Source organism: Oratosquilla oratoria, chromosome 43, assembly GCF_046742065.1.
Source record: "Oratosquilla oratoria isolate Oo_2021 chromosome 43, ASM4674206v1, whole genome shotgun sequence".
NCBI classification, from domain to species: domain Eukaryota; kingdom Metazoa; phylum Arthropoda; class Malacostraca; order Stomatopoda; family Squillidae; genus Oratosquilla; species Oratosquilla oratoria.
Window position 1 is genome coordinate 32052568 of NC_134819.1, and position 17500 is coordinate 32070067.

At 40.2% G+C, this 17500-nt stretch overlaps 1 protein-coding gene across 3 annotated transcripts in view; it reads right to left on the reverse strand.

Annotated features, from left to right (window-relative positions):
- Positions 1-475: 475 nt before the first annotated feature.
- The window catches only part of LOC143021946 (uncharacterized), a 101344-nt gene continuing 84319 nt past the window's right edge, over positions 476-17500 (reverse strand). For all 3 annotated transcript variants that reach the window (XM_076179858.1, XM_076179857.1, XM_076179856.1), the window contains exons 5-8: positions 11891-12108; positions 3692-5893; positions 2731-2924; positions 476-2398 (exon numbers count right to left, since the gene is read on the reverse strand). In XM_076179858.1, the coding sequence (XP_076035973.1) occupies positions 2032-2398; positions 2731-2924; positions 3692-5893; positions 11891-12108 (2981 nt within the window). In that variant the 3' untranslated portion in view covers positions 476-2031. The remainder of the gene's footprint in view (positions 2399-2730; positions 2925-3691; positions 5894-11890; positions 12109-17500) is intronic.

Consider the following 17500-nt stretch of genomic DNA (forward strand, 5'->3'; position numbering starts at 1 on the left):
TGTTGCATAATAAAATGTTCTTAAATGTATTTTGTTTTTTTATTGTTAGTGTTATTCTAAACCCACTCTGGCACAGCAAAACATGTTCTTTATGTTGACTTCAGAGGGGAATTCATAGGCTGTTGTTGGTATGTTGTTGATTATGTATACATGTGACTATTGCAGCATACGTTACCAAAGCAGCACATTACCTTTATTCCTTCTCCCGTTAAACCTTTCTCTATAAATGGGGGTCTTCCCTCAGCTGAATGAAATTGTCTGGTGACGACCACAATAGATAGGGAAGTCCTGACACTTTGCTAAAAAGTTAATGGAGATATATCGCGGAATTGAGTGAAGTCACCGTAAAGTCTACAAGTGTAGATTTGCCATTGAAGAGCTTCGACAGAAACTGTTGATAACAAAAGCGCAAGCTTATGAGTTTCTGTTGACCAGAGTTTCGAAAAAAAAATGCAGGTTGAATAAGAAAAAAATATGTAAAATAGGTTTTTATTAGAAAACTGAAATACCACATATGCACATCTCAAACCATATTCGCTGTATATACAGAATATCATGGATCTAGGAACATTATTTGTTATGAAAATATCTTTGTTCAAATGAATGTTCAGCTATCATATAGACAATCAGCGTAGAGTATGTAATTCAAAAAATGAATATTAAAAATCTCCCAAATATCTGATATCTGGGACAAAAAAAATCCAATTCCCTTCTAATATTCGAAACGTCTCTTGATTCCGAATATCAGAAATATCCAAATTTAACATTATTTAATAGAGGAAAATATCCGCATTGTGAAAGATGACAAAACTCCTCCGGAAGGGTAAGTTCTTAATTATACATAAATATTTGCAAATGTATGATCAAATTAAGGAAAACTGACGGAGATTTTGTACGAAACCTGTCAACATTGTTCCTAGTGGATTTGTATGTTTTATACGGTACGAAATGTACAGAAAATATATGGAATATTAAAAAGCAAATGCTGTATCTCTCGAAAGAAAATTTAGAATTGGTGGGTTTCGGACAAGATGTCGACAACGAGTTTCCATTGGAAAAAAGAAAGAAAAATAAACATCAATATTTTTCATCATTCATTTTGTTTGAGGGTGTTTTTTTCGCATCCGACCTAGATATGGACCAAAAGGTCTCCTGTCGGCATGCTCCGCCTTTGTAATCCTTTGTAATATCCACATATTTTCCCTACTCATTATTTTGCCGTAGGATTCTCTTGGACCCTACTTGGTAGTACAGTTAACCAACTGAGGTTGTGCACTTTCTTCCTTTCCTTATGAAATAACATGGCACTTGAATTATACTGCAATAGAAAAGCATATATCTGCTCATAGAACTGTATAATAGTACTGTATATATCGATTATGTTCCACAGCATTTCTTTTTCTCTCTTGTCACAAGCTTTTCTACAGTAGGAAAATTAACTTTAAATTGAGGTTGCATTGGGCACATTTCAAACAGAAATTCATTGTATATTTTATCTACACAATTTACATAAAAATGCATATTATCATCATATGACCAAATAGCTGCATATACATACAAACATATCCTAAATATTCACTGAAAAGACAGAATTGAAAATATCTAAACAGAACCACACATGCACACATACACGTACACACACATACACGCACACACACATACACGCGCACACACATACACGCGCACACACATACACGCACACATACACGCACACACATACACCCACACACACATACACGCACACAATCCTTTATTCACATTTTTATCAAATTCTGATATTCCTTATATTTGTGTTTGATTAAAAGAAAAACATGACTACCCCCATAACTGGCATCTTAACCATTGCGATCTGGCACGAATGACGAAGACTCATCCGACCATAATAAGATCACGAAGGCGATCCTCTACCCTGCGCAAGAAGCAGGTAAGGGCTTCGCCTGCAGCCAGCCGAGTGACGTCCGACAAGGCGTCGCTCAAGGACCCAGCATCTTTCACGATCTCGTCCTTAACATCGAGTACGAAGAGGAGGAACTATCTATTCTCGATACTCTCCACCGAACTCTTCCTGGTACCAGAAGCCTCCTTTTCCGGACAAGGCTTCTGCTGGGTACCAGAAGCCTCCTTTTCCGGAGGAGGCTTCTGCTGTTCGTGGATCTCCTGCAGGTAGTGCCCCGAGAACCGGCGCGAGGACCTCTTGGCTCTGCGGAAGGAGCCTCGGAGGCTTCCACGGTCTTCGGTCGATGACCATTGGGCGAGCCCTGCCTGCAGGGCGGCGGCGAGTTTGAGTCTACTTTCGGCGATGGACGACTGGGCACGGGAGATACGGGTGTTCCACGCAGTGGCTTCCTGCTCTGCAGTCCGCAGTGCCTTCTCCAGGTCGCTATATTCGGAATTCAATCTAAAGAGGGCAAGGAAAGAGGTTAGGTATGCACACTGGAAGTCATACAGTTGACCAGATCTACATAATATTCACTTTGATATGGCATATCTTAGATATATATGTGTGCGCGTGTATGTGAGCGTGTGTAAAACAACGCGACAGTCTAGAGAGAGAGAGAGAGAGAGAGAGAGAGAGAGAGAGAGAGAGAGAGAGAGAGAGAGAGAGAGAGAGAGAAAGAGAGAGAAAGAGAGAGAAAGAGAGAGAAAGAGAGAGAGAAAGAGAGAGAGAAAGAGAGAGAAAGAAAGAGAGAGAGAGAGTGAGACGAACATCCAACGTTAATCCACACTCACTTTGCGTTCGAATCCTTGGTTTCACACGCCCTGGCGTTGTCTAGTTCCCCCATCCTGGCCTGCAGGTCCCAGATGTTCTCCTCCACTTCGCCCAGTCGCTCCCGGAGATGCACCAGCAGAACCTCCTTAGCCTGAAGTCGCCGCTTGGCCAAGAAGGCGTTGCTGATGTTGGTGAGAACCATCTGCTCAGTCTCCTGCAAGAAACCAAAACCCATCTTATAATCCAAAAGAAAGACAATTGCACGAAGTTTCCCCGTGGGACCCTCTGGCATTTCTAAATCACTTGTGACTTTTGTTCTTATTGATACCTAATGAGCTGAGTCAAAGAGTAAAATTATCTGAGCAAAATTTCTTTGGTTGGTTAATGAAGAGTGTCTTTAGCGACATCATAATTGGTCGACAACAACTGTAACTTTGCAAAAGAGACCAACTACCCCCAATTAGTATACCCCTGTACAGCTAACGAAACTGTTGCAAATTAACTTTATAAAATATACAAGTTTAGTTCCCCCAGCGTCAAGAAAATCCAGGATTATTCGGAGGGTCCGCTTATATGGTATCACTGGACAGGCCATCAATTACGCAAACAATATTGATCTGATGGTGCGAGCAGGACGGAGTGTGATTGGTGAAGGAGTGACGTGTGACCTGGGAAGTGGCTAGAAAGTGGTGGTGTTTGATCGAGAAAGATGACCGGTCACCGATGAGATTGCGTGTGTGTGTGTGTGTGATACTGCGATCTGTGAAAAATTTATATCTATGCACTTTAAAAATAGGTTTGAAGACAAACTGAAACCTTACAAGGTTCGTTTGTTTGCGTGCATGCATACGTGCGTGTGTGTGTGTGTGTGTGTGTGTGTGTGTGTGTGTGTGTGTGTGTGTGTGTGTGTGTGTGTGTGTGTGTGTAACGTACATGACAAATGTATACGTGTCTACATGACCAATGACTACTATGACTCACCTGCGAGATATATGGCCCTTTCCAACAAAGGATCACATTTTCACGATTGCTTTCTTCCGAAGAAACGGCGGAGCATTCGCTGACAGGGGAGAGCAGGTGCCTCTCCTCCGTGGAGGCCTCGCTGGGTGGCACGTCACAAATGGACTCTGGCCGCGCGTTGACAGACCTACTCGTGATAATTCCCGGGTCTGAGGACTCAGAGTCAGAGTTCCTTCTTTCGAAAGACCCTGAGGTCGTCTTCGTGCTTGACGTCTCGGGTTTCTTGCTCTTCAGGAGCTGGTTGGTCTCGAAAGGCCTCATCCTCTCCCTTACAGACTTGAGACGGATCTCCTCCAGATTCTTGTCCAACTTCTTGGTCGAGGACGGCGGGCGAATACTCACGTCGATCCTCTTGCCGCTCCTCTTGATCGACGCCCGCTTGACCACGCCCTCAGTCGACCGCTGCTTCCTTATGGATCCACGCCCGCTGCGCCTCAACCCGGAATTTTGCCGAGTGAGTCTCGATCTCCTGTGTTCGCTCTCCCTACTCAAGGACTCGAACCTTTCCCTGACGGCAGCCACCGACCACGTGATCTTTGCGATCCCGGCATCTCCCTCGTTGAGTTCTGCGGTAATGCTGAACTGTCTCTGGAGACGAGGGTGTGGGTTCTCCCCTTTGCTGCTGATCCCACTCCTGGAGCTCCTGAAGGACGGCAGAGTTCCTTTCGTCCTGCGTAGGGACGGGGCACCGTGGGACTCTTCATGACTCCCAGGGGCGTTGTGAGTCACTGGTTCTTCTACACTGCTTGAAAGGGATGTTCTCGTGAGCAGTGTATGGCCAGCCCGGGAAGCCCTTTGGCGAGGTTGAAAAGTCGGATCTCCCGAGTGATGTCCTGTAGGGCTTCCGCTACCAGACGAAAGAGACGCCCTCTCCTCTCCCGCTTCTTCACCGCCACCAGCACGTGTTTTGAAGGCTTCATCAATAAACCTGTTCCCGACACCTCCTACACCACCTCCTCCTCCAGGTTGGCCTTCTGTATTGTTTGTGAAGTTGGCGATCTTCTCCCTCAAACCTTCGCTGCTTCTTCGCCGTCCGTGGCCACTGAGCCTCCTCAGGGGCTTGTGTTGTTGTCTCTCCACTTCTCGGTTCTCAACTCCGGGTAGCGACGCGAGAACACCTCCTCCCGAAGGGAACACCGGCAACGCCCCATCCACCGGAGGTCTGCAGGGCATCGATGAAGGAGGCGAGGAGAAGACGGAAGAGCTGTTGGGAGGGAAGGAACCATCCGAGGGTAAACGAAGTTTTCGGGGAAGGCTACTCCCGAAGGAGGGGATGTCCTTCTTCGCCTGGACGCCCTCCTTGACGGCGCTCTGGAACTGGTTGATCTTGTTTCGGATGCTTTCTTCGATGGCGTGGAGACCCGAGGGCCACTTGACGCTGCCGTCCTTCCCTCCTCCACCATCTCCGGCTCCTCCTACATCAGCGTCTCCGGGTTTCTGCATGTTCTTCCGTTCGATGTCGTTGACTGCGTCCCTCACACACGTACTGCCGGCTCGAGTCTGGTTGGCGGAATCACTCGGCCTGCGCGAATATGACGACTCCGCCGCTCTCTTCCCCTCGCGGGTCACGTGCTGGTCCTCCTCCTCGGCGTCACCAGCCTGCACGGAAACCCCGGCGGGTTTCTTCTTCGCACTCGAGGCCGTTAACGGTTGGGATTTGGGTTTTCTGAACGCCGGGATGTGAAACATCGAAGGCTTCCCCGCCTGCTGTGTGGGCGCCTCCCTCGCCTCGGGCTGCGGTCTCGTGGCGTTCCAACCCTGTAGGAAGCTCGGGGTTTTACCCACGGGGGAGGTGACACAGGACGAGGACTTCACGGAGAAACCCTCTGACGGGGAGAACACGGGGGAAGTGGACGGCGAAGGATCCGCAGATTTAGAGAGTTTCTTGACCAGGGGAAGAGTCTTCGGCGGTGACCTTCGGGGCTTCGACTCCTTACCTTCAGGAGGAGCAGGGTCAGAGGAGATGGGAGTGGGCTCGGAGGTGGCAGGGGCGGATGACGCCTCCAAGCTTCGGTGGTCCTCAAGGTCGAGGACTAAAGGCGAGTCACGGTGGGAGGGTGACGGGTGGAGGGTAAGTGATCCGATCTGGTCTTCGGGAGTCACTCGAATGACTTCGTCGGACAGAGCATGCAGCCATGACGTCATGTCGGCGTTGGAACTGAACTGAAAATAATAAGAAAAAGTAAGCACGAAAGTAGGTGAGTACGTGAATATGAGTAGGTAAATAGATGAATAGGTGAATGAATAAATACAGTAATACATACATATACACCATTATATAAACAAATATGTATGTATACGAATGGAAATACAAAATAAAAAACTCCAAATAGTTCATCCTCAAAGAGGAATTATTAGGAATAATGTCTGTAGCCATTATAACAAAATATGAAAACAAAACTACACTACTATAATGCTGACTGCAAACAAGACAATTCATATAACCGTACTTACAATGATGGGCACAATGAATCCAAGCAAGGCGAAAGATTTATGCGTTCTGAAGGGAGGCTCACGATTATGACAAGTTAAATACACAAAGGATCTATCCTCGTCCCTCATCCGTGCGACAAGCGAGATGACTTGACCTCCTCAAAGTCGGCAGGGAGTGGGAGGGAGGAAGGGGAGATGGGTGAAGGGAGAGGAAGGGGAGGAGGCGGGAAGAGGGATTTCTTCCCACCTACAGTAAACTATTTAAACAATGAGACTGGGTATTGATGACTAAATATTTCTCTCGAATGAGTACTTTCAAGAACTTGTAACCCTCAAGAGTCACTATTACTTAGTATCCATGTGGTGAGCGCTGAAAATAGATTGTTTTAAGAGAAGGTGATGATAGGTGGTAATGGACATGGAACTGCCTAGTGTAGGTCTTATGGTCTCTTGCGGTCTCCATTCTTGTGTTCTATTTTAGTACAGTTGACCAGATCTGCCCGGTTAATTTTCATATCGAGATGGTGCCCAATGTGTTGAGTGTCATATTTTACAGACGTAAACTGAGGCTACATCTACTCGTTGTGTCCACTTCAAGTGTTGTTACGAGTCATGCAGTCCCCCAAAATGTTCTTAAGACATTTCCCTTAGACGTAGTCTCAGTTTAATTAAATAAATTGTTTTTCGTCTTCATAATGCAACTCCTATGGGTTGGAGGAGTACGCCTTCACATAGTTTGCTATTTTCGCAAGACGGTCGGCAATTGATCCTGATAAAGTCTTTAATAGCTTTCTCGTCTTCCCTGTCGACATCCGAGAGAGTGATCCGGTAAAGGACCCTGAGATAATTATATTTTGGAGAGTCTAAACCGGTGATTTCACGACAAATGCTCACAAGACATATGTCTCACACCCGTAATAGAAAAAGACAAATTCTCATAGTTGAAATAAAAGTATACTTGTAAATAAATGAATTCCACTTTTAACATCATGCTGCACTCGTATATCTACAGTATGCATTATATGCAATAAGTGGGCCCAAGCCATCGCAGTAATGACTTACAATCGACTGTGGTGCATTCCAAGTGCCATGGATGAACTATACCTCTTTTTCAGGAAAAAATAAGGCTAAACAAACCAGGCAAACAGCATTAAAAACATATGCACTGAACATGTACCATAATGCACCTTATTTATATAACTTGTAGCTCGTATGTCCAAAGTTTCTGTATAAATCGCATTGAAAGAGCCGTCGCTGAGTTGGCTCATCAGTGACCATCCAATTAGAGATCGTCTTTTCGGTGTTCAACTGAGTGTCACACAGCACAACCATAAACCAGATGTAGTCTATATTGTAGTTTCCAAAATGTCGTCATCGGATCACGGATGATTTCCGGACAAAAAAAAAGTAAACATTACTCAGATTTTGTGGACGCCATGTTAAGGGGAATGCAGGACGTTTCGGCCAATCTCCTTCGGGTTGTTATAATTGGTCATTTTAACCTAACCAACCTAATATTACGGAACCTAATTTTCATCTTAACTTAATCATGTCGTTTGTACTTTCACAAATAAAATCTATAATTCTACAGGATTCATTTGGTATTCAGCCAAATAAATGAGGAAAGAAAGTATACACGGAACTACAGTCCCTCCTCCGCAATCTCTGTGAAGACATTACACAAGAATAAAGGAGACTGCAAGAGACCATGAGGCCTATACTAGGCAGTTCCATGTCTCTTACCAACTGTCATCCCCATTCATAAAGTTGTTTAACCGTTTCTTAAAACAACTGATAGTTTCATGGTTACTAAGTCTGATCCATTCCTTGACCACCCTATTAGTAAACAAATATTTGCCTATTTCCTTCTTAAATCCATTACTGCGAGTCCTACAATTTGTCTTAATATGATGACCTTGTTTGCGTCACTCTTGTTTAAGCCTTTGATCCACTTAAACACCTCTATTAGATCACCCCGCTTTCTGCGTCTTTCCAGAGTGTAAGTTAAGGTGCCTAAGCCTCTAGAGCTTCGTGAGGCAAATGTCTGAGCCCATTACATCGAGTCCCAAGTCAATATCAGAACATTTCTATGTTATTTATTAACATATATTTGTGAATAAAGATGATAAATAATAATTATAAAACTCAGTGCGCTTTCTTTACAATAATTTTGATTATTTCTCCATAATGTGCGCCATACTTTAACAATGATTTAGCGGCTGAAAATGCTAAGTAAATTGATTTTCTATGAACGACACATGAAACGCCCCGTCGAAATACCCGAAAAGGCTAAGTAAAGTTGATTATTTGTTAACCACGCCTAAGCGACAGAAATGTCCGCTTTGTTCCTAAACAATGAACGAAAAGTCCTGTCACCACCAAGAATATACTCAAACTTATACTCCTCTAGTTTCTATTTCCGCTTGCGTCAACCTGTCTGAATGTCTCAACATACGCGTCTATATTTGATATAATCACCATCATGATTATTATTTTCATTAGATTATTATTATTGTTGTTGTTATTATTATTATTATTATTATTATTATTATTATTATTATTATTATTATTATTATTATTATTATTATTATTATTATTATTATTATTATTATTATTATCATTATTATTATTATTATTATTTATTTTTTATTATCATTATCATAAATCATAATGGGTGTTGAGTATCTAAAGGGATGAAATGGGTGAGAGTGGATATATGCCTTTGACTGGCTACCTCTCTTGTGAGGGGGAAAAAGCCATTGGTATATGTACTATTATTATTATTATTATTATTATTATTATTATTATCATTATTATCATTATTATAATTATTATTATTATTATTATTATTATTATTATTATTATTATTATTATTATTATTATTATTATTATCATTATTATTATTATTACTGTTTTATTATCATTTTACAATTATTATCATTATTATTATTATTATTATTATTATTATTTATATTATTATTTTAATTATTTCTATTATTATTATTATCATCATCAATACTATTATTATTATTATTATTATTATTATTATTTATTATCATTATTATTATTATTATTATTATCATTATTATTATTATTATTATTATTATTATTTATTATTATTATTATTAATTATTATTATTATCATTATCATTACTATTATTACTATTATTATTATTATTATTATCATTATTATCATTATAATTAATATTATTATTATTATTATTATTATTATTATTATTATTATTATTATTATTATTATTATTATTATTATTATTATTATTACTATTATTATTATTATTATTATCATTGTCATTATCATTGTCATTTGACATTAGATTTTAATCAAAAGTTTCTTGGTTTTTCAATGTTGAGTTTGTTTCTTTTCATATAGACTATGATACTTTTGTTTGTGAATGGGACTTCGTCTTGTTATCTACATGAACGCAGATCTGAATTGATAAATTGGAATTGGCAAAACATGATCTAGATTTGTACTTAAAACAATGTTACGTTTGATACTTTCATAATGAAATAAGATTTAATTTCAGCGTACTCCACTTCGTTTATTTATTTTCTTTCTGAGTTGCTTGAGTCGAGTAATGACAGGTCAAGTGAGGTCAGGTCAACTGACGAGGTCAAGTGAAGAATCTTCACACCAACTTTGTTCCTGGAGATTCTTTATGTAATTCCTTGTGAGGTACGTTTGTATGTATGTATGTATGTATGTATGTATGTATGTATGTATGTATGTATGTATGTATGTATGTATGTATGTATGTATGTATGTACGTACGTATGCTCGTATTTGTATATGCGAAGAGAGGTGTGGAAAGGAAACACGTGACATCACCCCATGTATGTATGTATGTATGTATGTATGTATGTACGTACGTATGCTCGTATTTGTATATGCGAAGAGAGGTGTGGAAAGGAAACACGTGACATCACCCCATGTATGTATGTATGTATGTATGTATGTATGTATGTATGTATGTATGTATGTATGTATGTATGTATGTATGTATGTATGTATGTAAGTATGTATGTATGTATGTACGTATGCTCGTATTTGTATATGCGAAGAGAGGTGTGGAAAGGAAACACATGACATCACCCCATGTATGTATGTATGTATGTATGTATGCATGTATGCATGTATGTATGCATGTATGCACGTATGCATGAATGCATGAATGCATGTATGTATGTATGTATGTATGTATGTATGTATGTATGTATGTATGTATGTATGTATGTATGTATGTATGTATGTATGTATGTATGTATGTATGTATGTATATTTGGGGGTTACATAACCTACCGGTATTTTGGGTGGAGGTATTTTGGGTATGGGATTTTGGCTGGAGGTATTTTGGGCGGAGGTATTATGTCATGGATCCAGTCAGTTACTATCACTGCACTCACAACAGTCTACTGAATCATTCCTATAATATTCCATATAGATGTGTGCTGGTAGCTAACATGATGACAAAATTTGTTGTCCCAGCCTTCGCGTAGGTTGTTAGTTCCTAGACAGTCATTTACGGTAGTTTGATGTACGTTTCGAAGATCTGAAGGACATTTTGCTGGAATGCGCCAAAAGTTTACTGCTGGAATGTCTGGATGGGAGTCCCGTCTTCTTCTCTAAACATATATACCAGAAGAGGGGGACTATGTCGTGACGCATAGGTAAGATGAAAAAATCCCACTGTCGGAGAAAGTAAACGGACGAAGAATAGAATTAACTGTATATTTCTTCTGCTGAAGAGGACCACAGAGAGTGGTCGAAATATACAGTTAATTATATTCCTCGTCCTTTTACTTTCTCCGACAGTGGGATTTTTTCATATGTGCCAGAAACAAAGGTTTGGTCGAAGTGCTCTACCAGGTGATCCGCCTCATCAAGACATCAAGCCTTGAATAACGGAGCTGCCTAGTGTAGGCCTTATGGTCTCTTGCAGTCTCCTTCATTCTTATGTTCTAACTCCATTCCCGCTGGAACATCTTTAACTGGTACATGTAGTAGTTGATCTTACAGTATGTTTTGTATACATGTATCATTGAAGCATATTTTCTCTTTTCTTTTATTACTCGCTATGACTACCGTGATGGGGTTGTGTTTGAGCCACTGAGATAAATGGTAACCACAGTTACTGGTTTGGTATTTATTTTGTTAAGAGGTCAATGTGACAGCCTGTGTATGTTCCAAAGTTCATCAAGCTGTCCCAATGTACGTATCAAAGTTCATTAAGCTGTCCCAACGTACGTATCAAAGTTCATCAAGCTGTCCCAACGTACGTATCAAAGTTCATCAAGCTGTTTCAATGTACAGTACGTATCAAAGTTCATCAAGCTGTCCCAATGTATATATCAAAGTCCATCAAGCTGTCCTAATGTACGCATCAAATTTCATCACCTATTTTTCCACTTGTGTTATTTTCACCTGTGTCATCTTTACCTAAATTCGATGATGATGATGTATGAGTAGATGATATGGAAGAAGAAGAACATGTTGAAGAGATAGAAGCTAGAAAGTGAGGAGAAGCAAAAGGGGGAAGAGGTGAGAGGGAGCAATCCAGGACATAATGTCCCCACGCATAAAGGGTCAAAATGTCCGCTGATCATAATGTCTCCATCCAAAATGGAGGGCGGGGAACGGAAGAGAAGGTAGACGAAAGGGACTACAGGTAGACGACGAAGGAGGAGTCTGTGAATGTGCCATCTTACCTTAAGGGCTATCATGCAGCGGTTACCCCTCGTGATGCAGAGGGCGTGCTTTGACGCCGTCGGCCCCTGGAGCGCGGGAACCACGGAGAGAGCCTTGAGACTGATCCGGGTGGTTGGTGCGATGGCTCCCCCAGGGTAGGCTAACACGTGTCCACCTCTGACGTCGATCCTCCGGGGATTCCACTTGCCACCAAGACTTCCGCTCATCTCGATGTGACCTGTGCAAAGAGAATACAACACTTGAAGTCTGCTTTCGTGGGACCCTGCAGGTCAATCGCTCTATCCCCTAGGATGACGAAACAGCCTAGCTCAATCTGGCTTGCTAAGGCTGTATGTAAGGTGTAAAGTATACGTAGATTTGGAATAATCGTTAATGTGAATAAAAACGGTGTAATCAGATACTGATAAGGCGATAACATTAAAATGTGACACTAGTCTATTGGGCCTTTGATGTTCGTCATTGCAGAGAGGGCGTTAGAAGGTGGTAATGAGGAGACTACGCCAGGAGACGCTAAGTAGTCGTGGCCAAAACCGTTACCTTTGCCCTATACGCTTTAGGAATTGTTAAGGCAGGTAACAGTCACTGTTGAGAGTCGGAGAGGTGCGGGATTCGAACCCACATCTAAGAGAATACGAGACCAGCATGCTTCCGTTTCCACGGAGAGGGCGTTACAACACTTGAATGTAATGATTTAAAACGTCAATTGCCAACAGATTGGTTAGAGTAGACACTGTGAGGCTTGTAACTTTATTGATATTAAATGTACATTTGAATTATCAAATGTACTTTATTAAATCCCACTGGTCATAATTCTACATCCAAAGTTCCATTGGTCAAAATCCCACACCTAACCAATTAACCTAGGCCTATATTCATTAATAAATTTATCAAATGAATGTATATTTTAGCATAAACCTAGTGTATATTCATACTATCAACTGCCTGGAATATTTAAATATGTGAGATTTTGATCATTATGTGTGGGATATTGACTATGGGATTTTAATCTATGGAATTTTGGGCGTACAGTGTTTGCCTAATTATAGTTTTGAAAACAATGCACACTTTACATGTCCTATGTTTACGGAGAACGGATATTTGGGCCACGAAACTGCAACCTAGGACATTTGGGCAACGAAACTGCAACCTAGGACATTTGGGCCACGAAACTGCAACCTAGGACATTTGGGCAACGAAACTGCAACCTAGGACATTTGGGCCACGGTGACTTGGATATTTGGGACATGGGATAAAAAGTGGTTAAGTTAGGTTAGATTAGAGGATCTAGTTAGGATAGGTTAGAGGATCTAGTTAGGTTAGGTTAGGTGAGATCTAGTTAGTTTAGGTTGGAGGATCTGGTTAGGTTAGGTAAAACACTTCATGACAGAGTACTTGCAAAAAGGCATAAAATAAAATAAAAACAGTAATAAAAAACAAAAAATATATAAAATACTTAGTAATATATGAAAAGGTACAAAAAATAGTTTGTGGCCCAAATATTCACCCTCGTGGCCCAAATGACCTAGGTTGCAGTTTCGTGGCCCAAATTGTGTCACTACATGCGGTCTAAGTGTCTCAACAACTGCCTGAAGAGCAACCTTTTCAAAGTCAGGGTTGAAGCCTAGTTATGCATACTTATCCAGAATGGCTTGCAGCATTTCTTGGTAGATTGCCTGACTTTTCCCAGGAAGGAAGGCGTAGACACACGACACAATTAGATGTCCAAATGGTACTCTAACGACGTAGAGCCGGTTGAAAACTTGTGGGGTTGTGCAAAATGTACCATCCATGTACCACGCGTCGTCTCTTACAAGCTCCCTGAGTTAATCTTCCCTGCCGCACACCATTATCCTCGATACAGCACCTTGCCCGCTGTCATGAATGAGGAATGACCTGGGGATGTTATCAATTCCAACGTCTTCAAGTCAACTCTCGAGGAATATTCTCAATTGTCTCGGATTCTCCCAAGGGACATTCTGTTGTCTACAATGACCCGAGGATTAGGCTTTCCAGACAACGCCCAAGAGCATCTGCTCGGATTATGGACCTTGCGCTGTCCGACTACAATAGACGCATCTCCGGTCATCGTCGGCCGACCGACGCGGCAAACCTCTTTTTTCTGTATGTATGTATGTATGTATGTATGTATCTATGTATGTATATATATATATATATATATATATATATATATATATATATATATACACATATGTATGTACCCGATTGTGAATATGGTAACACTTGTATATGTGTAAAAAATGTAGAATCTGGCAACCCTACGAGTATTCCTCGGAGGTTGGACGCACTTGTAAACCAGAGAAGGCTGGAAGATTAAAGTGAAGACAAATCTCCTCGTTTGTCTCATCAGGACCCTAATGTAGATACAACTACAAATCTACAGGGGTTTATTTTTCCTGTTGTGTTCCGCTCATCCTCTGTCGTCGAATGTCTTACTGAATGGTATCTAAAGTACCCATCCGAGCGCGAACAGCATTTGGTACATCTAGTAATGCCTCTGCAAGTACCTGCGAAGGCCGCGCGCTGGATACCGTGCTGAAATATTTCACGCGACGTCTCTTCTTGACCACCATGGTCGTGCCTTCACCTTGTTCATAGTTGTGGCTGACCATGGCACTCGGGTGTTCCTTGTTGACATCTGTAGTCAGGTCACCCTTGCATCCAGCTGTACGCTGTTTGTAGCACTGCCACTGGATTGAGTCCTTGTTGTATTTCTTCTTTGTGTTGATATGAACTTCATAGATTATTTTTTTTTCTTTGCCTTTGTTGGTCATATTGATATTCATGATGCAATGTGTCAGTTATGACTGTCATCCCGACAGATGATTTTTTTTTTATACAGAAGCATCTAGACCTTACGTGCCCTAGTGCCTAGTCGTTCCATGCAGCCTGAACTAGTTTATCCCTTGTTGAAAATGAAATAACAAAGTTTGCTAGCCAATTAATTGTCCGTTAGGACTAGTTGTTTTATGCAGCCTGAACTGACTTAACACTTTTTTGAAAATTAAATAACAATGGTTGCTGGCCAGTTAATTCTCCATTAGGCCTAGTCGTTCTCTGTAGCCTGAATTGACTTACGATTTTCTTAAAGAACATAACAATGGTTGCTTTCCAGTTAACTGTCCGTTTGGCCTAGTCGTTCTATGCACCTCGTACTAAATCATTTTTTTAAAGATCATAACTGTGGTTGCTAGCATGTTAATTGTCTATTACGCCTAGTCGTTCTATGCAACCTGAACTGATTTAACATGTATATATATATATATATATATATATATATATATATATATATATATATATATATGTGTGTGTGTATATTTTTATATATATAAATATATATATATAGTCGTTCTATGCAACTCGAACTGACTTCAATCTAATAGTCATATGCTACCTGAATTTATCTTATAAATCTTTAGCTTTATTATAACAAAATGCATACACGCATATACAAATTAAACATGCCACCAATGTTATGACGGCGTGCATGCATTCACCTGGAAATAAATCTGTAACTTTCGCCTATATAGCCCCTTCTCTGGTGCTGGTAGGATTGCTAGTTGAGAAGATTACAGAAAAGGTGATGAGTTAATCTGGCTATGCACATGCAATCAGCACTTCACAGCGTGAGGTCTGTGTTAATTGACCCCTTCTTTTGCTGTTAAGACTGAAAACAGATATCATAAAAAGGGTGATGAGTTAATCTGGTTATCGACAACACTTCATAACAAACTATCTGCTTTAACTGGCTTTTGTTTCTTGCTGACAATTCAAATGCGATAAGAGTAAAAAAAAATTCTACTTTTATCTTATGGGTGAGCTTCTGTCCGGTGATATTTTGTCCAGTGAACTTATGTCCGGTGATATTTTGTCCGGTAAACTTATGTCCGGTGATAGTTTGTCCGCACACCGCGGCCTGTATACATGTAAACAACATCTGTACAACGATAAGTCATGCAACTTCCCTGTACGTGTACTAATCGTCACCTGTACACTTGGCCTGCACTGTACACATGTTAGGCATTTTCATGGAATTTACTTCCAATGTACATATTACTACTAGTGATTTGAACACCACATTTACATATTCTCTCAATTCTTACCCATGCATGTATGTGCATATAGAAAAATAAATTCTTCTATATTTGAAGAACATGTATTATATGTTTTTAGTCATATATGGCTGTTTGGAACCAGATATAAACATGTGACTGTTTTTTATTCATGAGAAATTTGGATGATCATTTTCTGTGTATTTTGTTATCTGATATCATGATTAAGAAAAGTGCCGCGGTACTCATTTTCATAGCTAAACAATTCCAAATACCTCAACCTGATTTATTATGTATTAAACTCCAAACTAATCTTATTATTCCACTCCCACGAAGTGGGAAGTGAGAAATGTTCTAGTAGAACTAAGCCTTGTCAATTGTGGAAAGCCGTTTATATATATATATATATATATATATATATATATATATATATATATATATATATATATATATATATATTTGTGTGTGTGTGTGTGTGTGTGTGTGTGTGTGTGTGTGTGTGTGTGTGTGTGTGTGTGTGTGTGTGTGTGTGTGTGTGTGTGTGTGTGTGTGTGTGTGTGTGTGTGTGTGTGTGTGTGGAAGAAAGTATACGCTGGACTCGACGAACGTATACTTTTTTCCATAAAAATGGTTCCTGGACTCCAGCTATTTACGAATATATATATATATATATATATATATATATATATATATATATATATATATATATATATATATATATACATAGTCCACGTGAAGCGAGCAAGTGGGTCTCTCCCACATCTATCATAACTCTTACTTCCTTCCATTTCATTCATGCCGTCCCCTAAACCCTCAAAATCCCCCCTCCCTCCCTCTCCCCCATCTTATCTATCCTGCCCTCTAACTAACTAACATATACGCTAAATGAAAATCCGACAAGAAATGTTGGTCTAAAACTGCCAGAAAATAGATTTAATTTGGAAGTAGGTAGAAATATCTTCGTCAACCGTGTAGTTAATGAAAGGAATAAACTTCCTGCATATTCATTTCAATGTAGTTCAGTTCAAAGCTTTAAGATTCGTTTAAATAGAGACTTAAGCAAAATGCTGTAATGCCTGCCATTTATTTTGTATTGTTTATATTTGTCTGTTCATTATTATTTGTTTGATTATCATTTATTATTATTTGTTTATCATTTATTATTCCTTATCTGTCAATTTATTATCATTTACTATTTACCTGTTTGTTTATTATCTAAATTTACCTATTTATTTATTATTATTCATATTATTATAATCCTTATTTACTTAATTATTTATTTGTCATTATTGTATTTTTTCGCATCCGACCTAGTTATGGACCAAAAGGTCTCCTGTCGGCGGGCTCCTCCTCCTGTGTGGTTCTTTATCGGGTCGCCTCCCCAGCTGGCCAGGGCTGTCGGGAATCAACGCGATACGACCCACAGTGGGTTCCGGGAACCGAACTCACGACCACCTGTTCATACGTTCGACACGGTATCCACTGGGTTACTGCGCGGCCCTATGGTGTATTGAAACTATATAACTTTTTAATGCAATC